The 14,743-nt window shown below is 39.8% G+C and overlaps 1 protein-coding gene across 1 annotated transcript in view; it reads left to right on the top strand.

Moving 5' to 3' along the window:
- The window catches only part of mcf2l2 (MCF.2 cell line derived transforming sequence-like 2), a 123,907-nt gene extending 109,703 nt beyond the window's left edge, over positions 1-14,204 (top strand). Inside the window, exons 33-35 of the mRNA XM_069679499.1 lie at positions 324-439; positions 8,467-8,540; positions 10,512-14,204. Coding sequence (XP_069535600.1) covers positions 324-439; positions 8,467-8,540; positions 10,512-10,603 — 282 coding nt within the window. The 3' untranslated portion in view covers positions 10,604-14,204. The remainder of the gene's footprint in view (positions 1-323; positions 440-8,466; positions 8,541-10,511) is intronic.
- Positions 14,205-14,743: the final 539 nt, after the last annotated feature.

Here is a 14,743-nt window from a genome sequence, read left to right as displayed (position 1 = left end):
TGTATATGAAATTGTAGTGCACGAAATCTTGCTGAAATACAACAGGGCAAGGTTTTTATCAAAGAGGTGACATGTCGGTCTGCCTGTTGTGTTAAACACAGAGCACTGAGAGAAAAAGTTAAAACTATCTGATGTTTGCTCGCTTGCTCATTCATTAATTCACATCATCTCATACTGTATAAAAAGGATATTTGTCATTGTACTCCCCAAAGTCAGCTCAAACTGAGGAACTGACTCTTAGCGTTTATTGAATCTCAAGCATTTCTTCCAATCTGGCCCAAAATATAAGAAGCTGAATGCAGTTTGACTCATTTCTCCTGCAGGGTGACAGCGGCCGATTCCGGGTGCAGCTGACCTATGAGTCAAGGGAAGCGCATAACCTCTCTCTGGAGACGGGCGACCTGGTCCAGTTTGTGGAGGAGGCAGAGAATGGACACTGGTGAGTTCCAGCTGGCTCCCCAGTAGAACAGTGGGAAGTCGGTCTGCTTGTTCTTGCCCAATCATTGTTTCCCTGCTTTGGTCTCAGCTCCTCCTGACTTAGCACTATATTTGAAGCCTCTGGCTCAGTGGGTCTCCATCTGCTAAATCAAACACATCTTGTTCCCAAAAAAAAAGGTGTGAGAACATAACTAACCAGTTTGTTCCCCGTACAAAAAGAGCAGGCATCTCACAAGTAAAGCAAAAAACGATGTGACATTGCATAATACTTTATTTAGGGCGCTCGTGTTGAGCATCTGATTCCCCTCAATTTGCCCTCAATAAACTATAATTGCCGTGCACATCCTCTGTTTGCACCCTCATTTGGAAATGTGTGTTTTTTCAGTTCTCCTAAGGAGTTTATATTCCCAGCTTCTTTGTAGAACATTTCTACTGTTGAAGCACATTTTCACAACAAAAAAGGAGCACTTCATATTATTATATCTGGCCTGTAGTCTCTGTATAGTCAGTTTTTCAATGTTAAAAACTAGAGTAATAGCAACAACTTTTCTCCGCCTACCCTCTCTGGCGGAGAAAACAACTGCTGGCTGATGGAAAACGCGTCACTAATCGGACGCCGCTTATGGTTTACGCAAATGTCGCCACAGACACCCAGTCCATCCTATATACTGAAAATGCAAAGGCTTCCATCAGTGGGCCATAGGCTCAATCACCATTGTGTTACCTCATTCGGCGATAGATAGTGACTTAAGAGACATTTATTCAGATGAAAATCTTCAAGATTATTACTTTAACAAAAGAGCACTAAATGCTCTACATAAACCTCTACTAATGTTTTAGTTTTTGTGGATTATTTTATTTTATCTATTTCAAAATATGAGGATAGGCCCCTTGAAAGTTCCTCTTTGAGATTTTAGCATGGAAATTAATATTCAAAAAGCGATCAGTATAATTACATCAACAAATACAAAGCAGTAAGGGCTCTACAACAATCCGCAACTACACACAGTACCTCTGCGTTACAAGCATAATCAGCACAAAACTATCAAGTCATAAAAATTGACACTTCCTCCTTGGGTCCACTTCCAAATGGCGGACCCAAAGACGGGGTACTTGATGCTACATGAAGTTAGCATGCTAGGGGCTACACATCCACTGCCTTGAAGTTGGAGCCCAAAATGTCCAAAACACCCCAAACACCCCAAAAAAAACGAAAATACACTCAGAAGGCAGGACCTCTGGCAAAGAAATTACTGACTAATTTGCATTTATTAACCACATGTAGATGTGTGATAGTAATTTTCTGCTGTGTAAACGCTCAAAGGGCTGTATTGCTGTCAGTGTTTCAATGGAAACTTGCCATAGTGACCTTAATAGCCCTGTGTGCTCCTACCACTCTGCTATTTAGAATACATTCATCATCCTTCCACCCACGCATTGAAAAGTGTCATTAATTTGTCCTTTTATTCATGCGTCATTTTGCATTTTACTAAATTGCTTCAGTCAATTGCCGGTGAGTTGATGCCAACACCTTTCTATGGAGCTTTACTTGAAATTGTGAAATTCAGACTTTTTGTCACCGACAGAGACATGATTTTATAATCCTTTGAATGTCTGCCCTTACTTTGTGGAGAAATGACACATCATTATTACATCCACAGTTGTATGCCTAATTCACGCGGAAGTTTTCAATGTCAGACTTTCTGCACAGAGGCTTCATGATGATACTCTCTGACAAAGTGCTTTACCTGAGTGAACATTAACACATTATGATTGTTTGTGGGAGGAATTTGTGAATTTTTATTCCCATCTTTGTCACATCCATAGAAGCAGAGGTTGACAGAGAAGTCTCCCTAATGCCTGTCGACAGCCAGTGTTTAGGATAACATGATGACAGACGAAGCACCCGTATTTGAACCATGAACAAACATTTCTAGAACAAAGCAAAGTTGAGCTTCATGGCCCTTTTCTTCACTCTATTCCTGCACTGGTGATTTAGAGGTAATTGTGTTTTTATGGTTTTACTGATGAAGGAAGTTGGTTCTTTTTTAACTGCTGTCTTGTGCTGTTACGGATGTTTTCAGCTACTTTAGGTAAAAAACAAAGTGAAAGTATTTTACAAGCAGTGCTTTATTGTTAAATTAAATAGAAAGGCTAAATCAAGGGGAAATGTCTTTACCCTTACAGATTTTGCTGCTAAATCTAGTCTTTGCTCTGGATGGGAAGACATAAACCCAACCGTGGCTGAACTAAATCTATAATCTAATGCGATTGAATGGTCAGTTTCATTAGGTGATGTTTACAGTCGAGGAGGGTGTTTGTATGTGAGGCTTAACTCAGGGCAAACATGTCATTGTCCTCAGGGTGTCACTCACAGAGTGTTACTTTTGTTTGCTTATTCCACTGCTTAAACTCTGGGATTTTTAAGCAGCCTGAACTGAAATAACCTGTACTGTTCATCCTCTGCAGAAAGTATTCTGCAAAAGGCTAGATTTTCAACGCATATAAGATCAAACACACACACACACACAATCCCACAATCTTTCTCAATTCCTATCACTCGTCTGAATATGACAGACCAAAGTTGTACTTTTTAAAAAGCTTGCATTGTTTTTAGATAAAACTTTATGTTCTGTTCTGATTTCTGGTTTTCCTTAGATAAGCAGCCCCAAAGTGTTGTTACCTTATCTCCAACCAGGTCTATGTTTCTAATTAAAAACAGTTTGCCACGGTAAGATAACTGCTATCTAAAGTTCGATTGGACCCTTAATGCAACTGCACTTTAGAAAGTGTGTCCATGGGGACTTTACCTGATTTCCTGAATTACAGAACATATGATAATAAACTGTTTATGATACCATGCTATAAACTGACTGTTTGTCGGCAGTCAAAAGGATTCAAATTTAAATGTGGGTTAAACGAGCAGGTGAAGCTTTAGGCAGAGAAAGACGAGGAAGCAGTTTTTGCAGGATCCACTTTAGAACACACAGCCACAGCAAGTGTCACTGACGACAGATGTTAAGGCAGCGAAAGGAAGTTAATAATAAGAAACCCCCAAATTTGAATTCACACAGCATCATCCAACATGTTCAAATAACAAATTACCTGCAATGACACATGAATAGAATGGTAAAATCACAGATCAAACTGGTTAATTGTGTAAGACTAAAGCCAACATCTCTCTGACACAGTGTCATCAGTGTTAAGATTTATTACATGACTGTTGATAATGTTAACAGCACATCGTGCAGAGGTTTCTATTCATCTCATTACTGCCTATGTTTGGAATCTTTTAGCGTTACATTTAGAGATAGATAGAGAGATATTTTGAGTCCCTAACTCCCTAATAAGCTTGTTGACGAGGTGCTGGTATTTATTTGTTATTGCAGTTACGTTAAATTTATATGCCTTTATGGGGAATCAAAATCTTCCATTGAGATTAACTAAACATCAAGGTTTTAAATAAGTAGTTCTGAGCACACACCCGTATGTAGGTGTGATCTGATCTGATCTTTTTTCTTTTAATGGTGTATGTGTTCGCATTTGAGTCAGACTGGGTATTACACCTCAAAACCTTTTTAACAACCAGCTAGACATTTATGGTAACAACTGAAAATGTCAAGCACCAAAATAATTTTAATACAATGTTAAAAGCAAATTGGCAAAAGTTCTGCTGCTTGTATTTGAAAAAGACTGCCAACCTGTCTATTGTGCACCATGCCTCCAGCCTGACAGATGCCAGCTCCCGCCTCCTACGGCCCTGAAGAGCGTAAACTGATATAGAAAATGGATGAATTGATCTCACAATATAATGCAGTGCAATACAACAACACCATAAATGTCAGTCGCAGATATTGAGCTGAATCCATCGTCGGTGACAGAGTGACAAAAAAAATGGTTCAGAGAGCTTCAGAAAGGCTGAATGTGATGCAGAGCTGTTGTGTGTGTGATTGTGTTAGATTGTGTCAGTGTTGATGATATTGTGCTGTTGTGCTTTGGGAAAGAGTTTTTTCCACTTCATTTGCTATCTGTAATCATTATCCTGGACTTCCCTAGTTCTTGAGCTTGGTCCACATCAATCAACCGAGCCAGAGAAAGGAAATGGAGGCTAATGCTACCCTGCTCTCTGTAAGGATTAAAGGCTCAGTGTGGCTCGTTTGGAATTAAAATTTCATCCACTGTAGCATTACCCTCATGAAGCGGTGGGAGATCCAACAACAAAACGTGTGACTAATGGCCTATTGCCAAATCGAGGGAAGGGGCTGAAAACACAATGGCTTCAGATGAATAATAAATATCGGTTTCATTCACCGCACCACCACCACCACCATCTATTCTTTTGGCTGTCTTTAGAAAAAGAGCCGCCCGCCTTCATGGAAAAACAGCCTCTGGAATCCACCGTTGCAGCACTGTTTTGGTCTCATGCAAGCTCTCTGCATTTGGAAGTGACTAATACTCGCTTAGATAAAAGCTCGACTTGCTTTGAACATGCTCATTTTTCATCAGCTCATACATATTTCAGCGCAAAAAAAAAACTCTCCTGTCGTCTTCATCTATGGGTTTTTGCTACTAAAAGGTCTCACTCACACTTGTCTCTACTCCCCACTTGAGGAACATAAAGAATTCATAAGTTCTCCCTTATTTTGTAGCTTTTATGTTGGATCAAAGTTAATGTGCAACTACTGTCTGCTGCACCCTTACATAGGCTCTAGCATGTGCCGGTTGTGTGTTCATGCATTTGTGTGTATGTGTGCATTGATTTAGTTGTCCCTCTTGTGCGTGTAAATCGACTTCTGGGAAAAGTTTGTGTGTACGCAGACAGTTCCTTTTCCATCACAAGCTGTGATATGCCTGCTAACGCACCCGTCCCAAAAGTTTGTCGCACCTTTCCACATTTAGGCTTTCATTTCACACCCACAACACACACACACTGTTCCTGTCCCGGCTCCTGTGGGCTTGCTGTTGGCACTGTGAGGTATATTTGTATAACGGCTGAGAACACATTAGCACATCCGACCACATCCTGTCAACACAGTATGAGCTGAATAAAGAGGGAATTACTTTACTCTGATGTATAAATGAGTCTTCTAGCAACTTCCTACATCCTCAAAGTCAACTTTTCAGAGGGAGGAAGCGTGCTGGTGGCTCAGCTGGAAGGAGAGGCAAATTATAGAGTTGTTGAGCCAGATTTGGACACAGCCCATTCCAGTCTGGGCCAGTTGCTGTTGCTGTGGACAAAGTAGAAAAATAAAATCATACAAGCCTGAGAATTAGGAGCATATTAGATGATTAATCAGTTGCCATATTATATATAGTTTAAGCATGGTCTCCTCCTTATCTTATCCTCACTATAACTTGCACAGAACAGTAGAAAAAAAAGCATTAAATTGCCATTGAACTGTACATTCCAACACACTGTTGTTGAACTTAATCTAAGTTGTGCTATTTGAATGTGATAGCAGGATAATACAATATATCTTACGTTATAGTGCAGAACCAAAGCCCAACTGAAGTTCACTACAGAATTAGGGCCCAATCAGACGGAGTGCGTTTTGGAGGCTGTAAAGCACGAGGCGCACCGCACTGCCTTTTTTGTTGATGGCTAAGGTTAAAAAAGAGCAGCTCGCTGTGCCGTTTTTTCTACTGTTGTTAAGGCAACCACCGAATCATAGCTGTCATTAACCCAACTGTTATATTGTAACCTGACAGAAGGCCATTCATCCAATCGGACAATCAGAAAAAACGGCAATAACGTCGGGCGCTTTTCTGCTTTGAGTTGAAGTTTTTTCAACTCAAGGCACTCAGAGTGCTTCCTCAAAAACGTGAGGCGCACAGAGCAGACAAACGCGAGGCGCGCAAAAGGTGTCCCTCTCATTGAAAACAATGACAAAAAAGCCGCCCCCATTCTGTCTGATCGGACTCTTAAGGGTGCTTTCACACTTAAAGTCCGTTTGTTTGATCCGAAATCATAGAGCAAATTCTTAAAGTGCTGCATTTTGCCTCGTGTTTGGTTTGTGTTCACTTAGCAGCTTTTACCAGAGTCCAAAAGTTTGGATGTGCGAGGAAACTGCTTTCTGATTGGTCAGAATTTCAACGTGGGAAAACTCCCTGAAGTAAACAAAGAGAGAGCACAATCGCAGACTTAAATGTTTTGTAATCTGAGTTTTTAACTTTTAACTGCCACTGTTTCACAGTTAGATTAATGATTAACAACCATTAACAACCCACAATGCACAGTGTTTTGGTTTGCTTCCTATATTAGGTCCTTCTTCAAATCAGATTATGTTCTCACCTGAATCGAACGGGAACCTGGTTCGTTTGGAAACAGACCGAGTCCCTACATTTTTGCCGAACCATGGTCTGATGGTTTGGTCTGTACCAGAGTTTCAATGCGTGTTCTCACCTGTCCAAACGAACTGGACCAAGGCTGTCAAGTCTGAATGCACCCTGACAAAGCTCACCCACTGCAAAGTTTGCCCCCGTCTCTCCATCCACCATAACAGAAACTTTTCTGTTCTTTTTGCAGAATTCAGGTGTTACCAGGTGGTGTTACTCTTTAAATAGTGCACCTGTCCAATATTACTTTGACTGTCATGAGTTAAAAAATTTTATTGATGGATGTATGTGGATGTATGTGTATGTGAAAGTATTCTGAGATAGCGCATCTTAGTTACTTGCAATTATGCCAGACTGAAAAACAAACACAGTCACACGTCTAGAAAACTGAAAACCCAAAATAGTCTCAAACATGTAATTGATATTGACATTCAGTAGGCTGCTTGCCATGGAAACCAAATGTTCCATGACTCACCTCGTATCTGCCCCCAGTCTTCAGCTAAACTGAAGGAAAGGTCTTCAGGTCGACAGTGAACAATGTTTTAGTATGACATAACGAACTTGTGATGAACACTGCAGCACATAGAAGTAAGAGAATCTGGTTAGCTGTCCATTACCTTGACATCAATGTACGTTTACAGTATAATTAAGTTACTTATTCATTAAAAATCACTTCCATCCACAAAAAATAAAACAGTAAAGAATGGCCTGGTTTTAAACTAACAAAGCTCCTGTGAGGAGTTTTTTGCTGCTTATGAAACAGACTATGACCTACGAAAGCAAACCAGACAATCAACTACAAGACTGATTATTTCTATATAGTTATTTTTTAATGCCTCAAACTGCTGGTGGGTGAGTGATACATAGGACTGTTAAAGAAAGCAGGATGAGATTTTTTGTTAAAAACCACCACTTAAGTATGTACAGGTCAAAATCGGCAAACAGAAAAGAGGGGGCGCCAAAATCGACACAAAACAAAAGTCCCTCACAGAAGCTTTAAGTTGAGGTTCATTGACCTTCTTTGCAGTTGACATTGAGGTACTTATTGTAACTTTTTTTATTCACAGCCTGTGCATTAGTTGTCGCAATTGTTGTGGCTATTTTTCATCTAATATTATTCACAATGGCAACATTTTTACCACAAGTTTCACACATTTGCATGGGGTGGCAAGCACTATATGGTACTGATGTGAAATTTGTATCATTAGCATACACTGTTGTGTTCTTGACTCTCATATAAGCCTCTTTTTTTGACTGTTTTCTCATAGTTGTTGCACTAAAATATGTATAGCTTATAAAATAGATAAGTACATAAATACATACAATACATACAAGTTAGAAACGTTTGCAAATAAGCTATTTCTGAGAATTCTCTATTATTGATTTGAGTTATTATTTTTGTTCATTTATTGATGTTATGTAGTTAAGTAAGGGTACATTTTGACTTCTATTTGTGTTGTTACAAAAAAGGTTAATCAGTTTCTGTAACAAAGTAATTTCCTTTTAAATATCAGTTAAGTTTTGGACATGAAACAAAAGGTGTTTCTGTGTTTACCTTTTGAAGCGTGTTGCCTTTTGGATTAGGCTTTGAATTACCATGACTTTGATGACTGAGAACCTTCACACACCTGTATTTACCTGCTTCCTGTGAGCAAGTGAAGACCCTCCCCTGAATTGTGTTTCATTCTCTAGGCTAGTCAAGAACCTTTTAACAGAGGAGACAGGGCTGGTCCCATCCAGTATACTGCAAACAACATCTGAAGGAGGTCACTCATTAAGTAACATCTCTGCTATTTCCCACTAACCACTGGCAGCACCGCTATAACACTCTCACTCACCAAGCCACTCCTCCCTCCTCCTCCTCCTTCATCAACTGCTCCGTCACTCTCTCACATGGCAGTTAGGCCTGCAGGGATTGGGTGGGATTGAGCGGGATGCTGCTCTGGGTGAGGGAGGGACTGTTGGACAGCGTTCAGGTCCGCTGGAAAGATGGAGCGAGTGGGGAGGGAAGAGCTTTTTGCTTTTTGAGTTGAACAATCAGAGCATGAAGTCACTGATTGCAGTACAAACTACAACATTCACATCATGATCTCTCTCTCTTTTTCTTTCTCTCTCTCCCTCACTATTATAGATGATTGGAATGGACATAGTAAAAACACAATATTGTGAGGCCGTCATTTGTTATCTTAGTGTATAAGACTGTACGTGTCTTATTTCTTAATGAAGAAAGTGTCCTAAGAAGTATGTTTAGCCGTGTCAGGGTCTACGTTAGGTATCTTATGGTGTAGCAAAGTGGGACCAGTTCTTTGTGGCACCCAGAGCATCAGAAATAAAAGACAAATCACAATTTTAGACTAACTAGCACCTGGATTAAAGACATAACATATGAAACAAATGATCAAAAAAATAAAAGGCACAAGACAGGCATTCAAAACCGAGCAAACCCCCCTTCCCTCATTGTCCCAACCTCACTGCCTCACTGGCTGTTTATGGCACATTCATGAGATATCAGATATCATATCATTATAACTAACTGTTTCTTATATGTCAGTAATGTTAATGTCCAAGTAATCACATCACCAACAGTGCAATGATGAAACTGCAAGACAATGGGAATATTTCATTAATCCCATATGACATGAATGCAGCATTACCACACTTCCACCTTGGTTGAACCTCTTTCAAGACACATCTTCATTGTCCTTTAACCTTCCATCTGGCTTTTACATCATGCATTTTAGCCACTTAAGACTAGAACCAAATGGTATAATAAGTTTACTTTCCATCGACTAAAAGAATAGGATGGAGAGATTAGTTTTTCTTTAAATTTCCCACAAGACTTGTGTCGTTCTACGTTGAGGAACAGTGACAGTGTTATTTTAAAAGGCAAATTTCAAATATTAAAATTCAAAGTGTGGAAATACTTATTGAAACATCTGCTCTTTTCAATGTAAAACTCTTGAGATCTGGATATACAAACACCTTTTATATCAGTGTGAAGCTCACATTAAACAGGAGCACATATTGTATATCCAATGTTGATAAGTTCATAGTTTGGTGCCACAAAATAGTTTCTCTCACAGGACAGGCGCTCCTGGGCTCTTTGCTCTTTCTCTCTCTCTGTTCTCTCACTTCAATGTCCCCTCTGTCCTCCATCCATCTCTCCTCCATCTCCTTCCTTTCATGCCGGCTTGAAGGCTGGTCCCTGAAGTGTTTGTCGTGGCCTTGCTTGTTTTGCTACGGAGCTCTGTCCGCCCCTCTTCAAAACAACTATCCCTTCCTTCTCCTCACTTGCCCTTCCTTTTGCCTTCTTATCTCCGTCTGTTTTTTATATTTTTCTGACTTGAGGAGGACAGAACTCCACGCTCTAGTAGTTGACCTTCAGTATTTTGGTTAAGTGGAGCCCATTTGCAAAAAGCCCTCTTCACCTGTCTGTGTTGATTGCCCATGTCTGCCTTCCCTATAATTCTTTATGCACTCTACTGGCTGATATTGTTGCAGAAATTGAACGCCTCACTATTATGTCTCCTTGTTTTATAGTCCTCTTAAATCTGCATAGTTTGGCCTGTTATGTTTCATTGGCACTGCAGTCTGGGCTGTGCATCCCTCTTCTTAAACACTGTGTTGGAATGCCACAGTTAGTGCACATTTCCACGTGCTTGTTTTGCATTTATAGAATAAGTTTTTTATGTTCTATTTAAGGTTGAATCTAAATTAAATCTCTCTTGTTTTTCCAGATATCTTCAGTGATCTGTGTACTGCGGCGCTCTCCGACTCGGACGACAATGAAGCCAGCACATGGGGAGATGTGTCTCAGGACAGCAGATAAAGATGGCTGACTTTTGTAGTTCGTTTTGACGGACTACACACTTCTGTTGGATCACAAACATGGCCGATGACTCTAACAGTAGTTTTTCAACTGTAATTTCCGAAAAATTTACTTTTAATATCAGCGTCTATTAGTTTTCTACTTGTGGTTCTTAATGTTGGACTACAAACATGGCCTGCTATTATGTTACAACTGTACTTTTGTGTGTGACTCGCTAAAGCTTCTGAGAGAAGCTTCTGGAAAGATCTGGAACCTCATCATGCCTGAAAGCCACAGTGGGAAAGCCATATAAGACTTTTAATCCAAGGAAATACCAGCTATCTGTGGAAAACTGAATCTGCATGGATGTGGACACTGAACTTTATATTGGGAGTTGGATGAATTCCGATGACATACTGTAGAAAATGCAATTCCCAAGTGGATGGGCTGGATACCCGAAAATTCACATCATTTCTGACTCGGATAACTTTAGGGAAAAGTGAGAAATTCCACGTGCTGGTTGTGAGGCAGCCTTGGCAGGGTGCCCTGTTTTGCTGCTACGCTGAACTCAAGCAAAACTCTCTCAGACCAGATTCTGCCTCAGCTGCAATGCTTCAGCTGCTCTGACTTTTCAGGTTCAAAATACAGCCTCCGGAAGAACCTAGAAGTTGTCTTGCTTGCCTTTCCTCCTCCTGCTAGAGCACCCGCATAATGTAATTACATCAGATATATTATCTCAACGTGCCCGTTCTCACTCCCTGTAGATTTGCAAATTATCTGTATAAATTGCCCTAAGAGGTTGAGGGACATCTCCTTTTCATATTTGAATTTATGACCCAGTAGGTTTTTCTCTGTCACTGGAGGAGAAAAAAATACTTCTCTCACATATGGTTGACTCTGTCAGAAAAAAAAAAGACTTACCTGTTTCAACTGTTTTGGACAGAAACATTTTTTTAGAGATCCTCTCGTGCGCTATAATGAACACTTACATTTGGCGGATGATATCTTTTTTGGCATAGGTGGCGCAAGAACTTCATGCTGGGGGAGGTAAACTTTATATGGTCAACCAGAGTGGCTTTGGGGGGGTCATGGTCTCAATTCTTTCAATTATGGTTGCTACAATGATCCACTTTTCAAAGTATAGCAAACATAACAACAGCATGGTTGCTTTATGATATCTCAGTTTGTTTGTTTTTTTATGTGTTTTTTGTTGTTTTTGTCACTGCAGGGCAGAAAATGACTAATAGAGCTGACATGGGTAACATATCAGCAAACATTAGCTTATTTACACATCATCAGACATAGATTTACACTGGAATTCATTTGGAGTCGAGGTTTTGGCGACCTGATTAATGTTGGTCAAATATGAACTCTTCTGTGTTTTTGTCTATAAGAAGTTTTGAGAAACATAACAGTGTATATTTTCTGTGTAGGCCAGCTAGTCGCTAGCTGTGTTCGTGTGCCCTCTGGTGCAAAGCAAGGTAGCTTGTTTGCCTAAAGAGGATTCCTGTTGTGCCCAGAAACAAGGCAGATGAGACACTTAGGACCAAATTAAGCTCACAATGAGCTAAAAGAGGCCAAACTGATCCAGAGAGTTAACTGGAACTGCGATTCTGTGAATTTTGTTACTATGAACCCTTTTCACATTCCATGCTGTCATTTAACTCATTGTTCATAACAAAAATGTTTAGATTTATGCAGCAAAATAGTGTGCTACTCAAGGGATGCAACACTTAAGAAAATCTAACTGTAACAGAATTTTCTTCATCAGCTAATGACAGTTAAATTACTTTCCAACAGAAAAAGCACCTGAGAAACAAATCAGTCACAATGTGTTTTCCACTCATACATGCACAATGAAAAGGAGACAGAAGAAAGCAAATGATTCTTAAGACGAATGGAGTGATCATGTCAGTCGGGTTTCAAGAAACAGATTTATCTCTGTGTTTATGCTACTTGGGCTCATCTACAGACAGAACAAATTCAAGCATATGGTTTTCTGATTTGAATGCATGTAAACACTTCTTATACAATAATTCAGCTAGAGGTTATCTGGGAATATAAAAACCCAAATATGAGTTTGCAAGGATGGGGTTTTAAGAATATGCAGACTTTACACTATTGCATGTAAGCTCATTCTTAATAGATCTATCTCCACATCCATATAGCATCAGTTCACGGCTAACAGTGTTCCCACACACACTCGATCAGAGACCAGATTGATTGTATTGTAACCTTGAAAGATATTCTTGCTGAAACCAAGCCATATTTCGCTTTGCTGCAGCATTATCAGATTCATGGGAGCCTTTTCAAGTCTACTATTCTCAAGTTAGTACCAGTGTTTTTTTGTTACTGAGATATGAATATTTCTTAGCAATTTTTCAACATCACCAGTGTAGGGTCAAGTATGTGGAAACAGTTTCTAACATTTCTAACAAATACAGTATCTGTATGTTGCTATTTTGCCGCAAGTGATTTGTCAGGGAAATGCAATTTTAGCAAGCAACAGCTGTATTGTTTGACACATCAGCTGTATAGGTTTCACCTTTTTTTGGGGTGGGGGGATTGTATTCATGGAGAGGGCCAGGAGGACATCTTGGTAAATGTAAATACACATCAGTGTTAGTCTAATATTGCATTTTTTTCGCTGTAAACATTCATTTTCTGTATGACTGCTGTATTCTTGTACACCATTCTCCCTCAGTTTTTGTCGGCATTGTGTTGCATTTCTACTGATAGATTGAAATATTGGGAGTATTAACCTGGAAATCTGAAACAGCACCAACAAAGCCCAAACATCTCCTGCCGTGACAGTTTAGATGACAGCTCATTTGATTTACATTTACCCTGGAAAGAAGAAAGGTTTTCTGAATACATGACAGAACGTAAGAACTAGTGAGACAGAAGGCTGCAAGAAGAAACCAGGATCACGTCAGAGTTTAAGCTCCCTGACCTTGATAAGCAATTAAGATGGATGGATGGATGGATGCGTGGATGGATGGACAGCTAGGTCAATGAGTGGGTTTTGGATGGATGTTGGATGATGTTGAATGGCTGGGTAAATGGATTGGTTGTGGTTGGATGGATGATGGATGTTGGATAAATGGATGGATGGATGGGTGATAGATTGAAGATGGATGGATGAATGGAAGGGTGACTAGATGGGTGATGAATTAATGGATCAATGGATGGATTCATGGATATACTGTATGTGTTGGTTGATGGATGGATGTTTGGATGGCTAAGTAGACTGATGGGTTGATGGATGGATGGTTCATAGCTGGATATTATATAGGTGGTAGATTGATAGATAGTTGGACAGAAACATACGTATATCGACTGACAGAGAGATATTTTGACACTGTAACTGGGTTACCATCTGTATCAGAGGGCTGAACTCTATTTAGGTCAAATACATGAAGTCTTATTGTAAAGAAACTCACTCCTCCTGAACATGCTGTATATTTTGTTTATCCTATGTTAAATGAAAATTATTGTATCTTTGTAAAGGAAATATTTATATTGTACTTCATCCTGCTGCAATTTAATTGCCATTTAACTACATTCTAGAATGTATCATGTCTGTATATTATACAATCTGTCATTGTAATGTACATATTGGTTTATTGTGATGATATGCATTTACAATATGAATTTTAAAGTATTAACAATACGCCTGGTGTGTTTTTTATTATTCATACATACTGTATATATTGCATGGCCTATATGAAAAGAGAAAAAATAAGGTACATCATTTTTTCCAGAAAAAAATACAATGGACTGGTTCATTTAATGATAAACTATACAAACCAGGGGTAAGCGGTGGTGCAGTGGTTAGCGCTGTCCCCTCACAGCTTGAAGATTCCTTGTTGGAATCCTGGTTTGGACAGAGTGGGCCTTTCTCTGTGCATGCTGATTCCCTCTGGGTACCTCGGCTTCCTCCCACAGTCCAAAGACAAGCTCGTTAGGTTAATTGGTAACTCTAAAATTGCCTGTAGGTGTAAATGTGAGTGTGAATGGTTGTCTGTCTCTATGTACCCTGCGATTGACCAGTCCAGGGTGTACCCCGCCTCTCGCCCAATGATAGCTGAGATTGGCTCCAGCCCTCCTGTGACCCTGAACAGGATAACAGGTATAGATGGATGGATGTACTATGCTGAT

This window comes from Semicossyphus pulcher, unplaced genomic scaffold (genome assembly GCF_022749685.1).
Source record: "Semicossyphus pulcher isolate SPU_LCO1_2020_fin unplaced genomic scaffold, fSemPul1.0.p SCAF_4, whole genome shotgun sequence".
Lineage (NCBI taxonomy): Eukaryota > Metazoa > Chordata > Actinopteri > Labriformes > Labridae > Semicossyphus > Semicossyphus pulcher.
The sequence above is the reverse complement of the archived record's forward strand: the minus strand, read 5'-3'. Positions and strand labels throughout refer to the sequence as shown.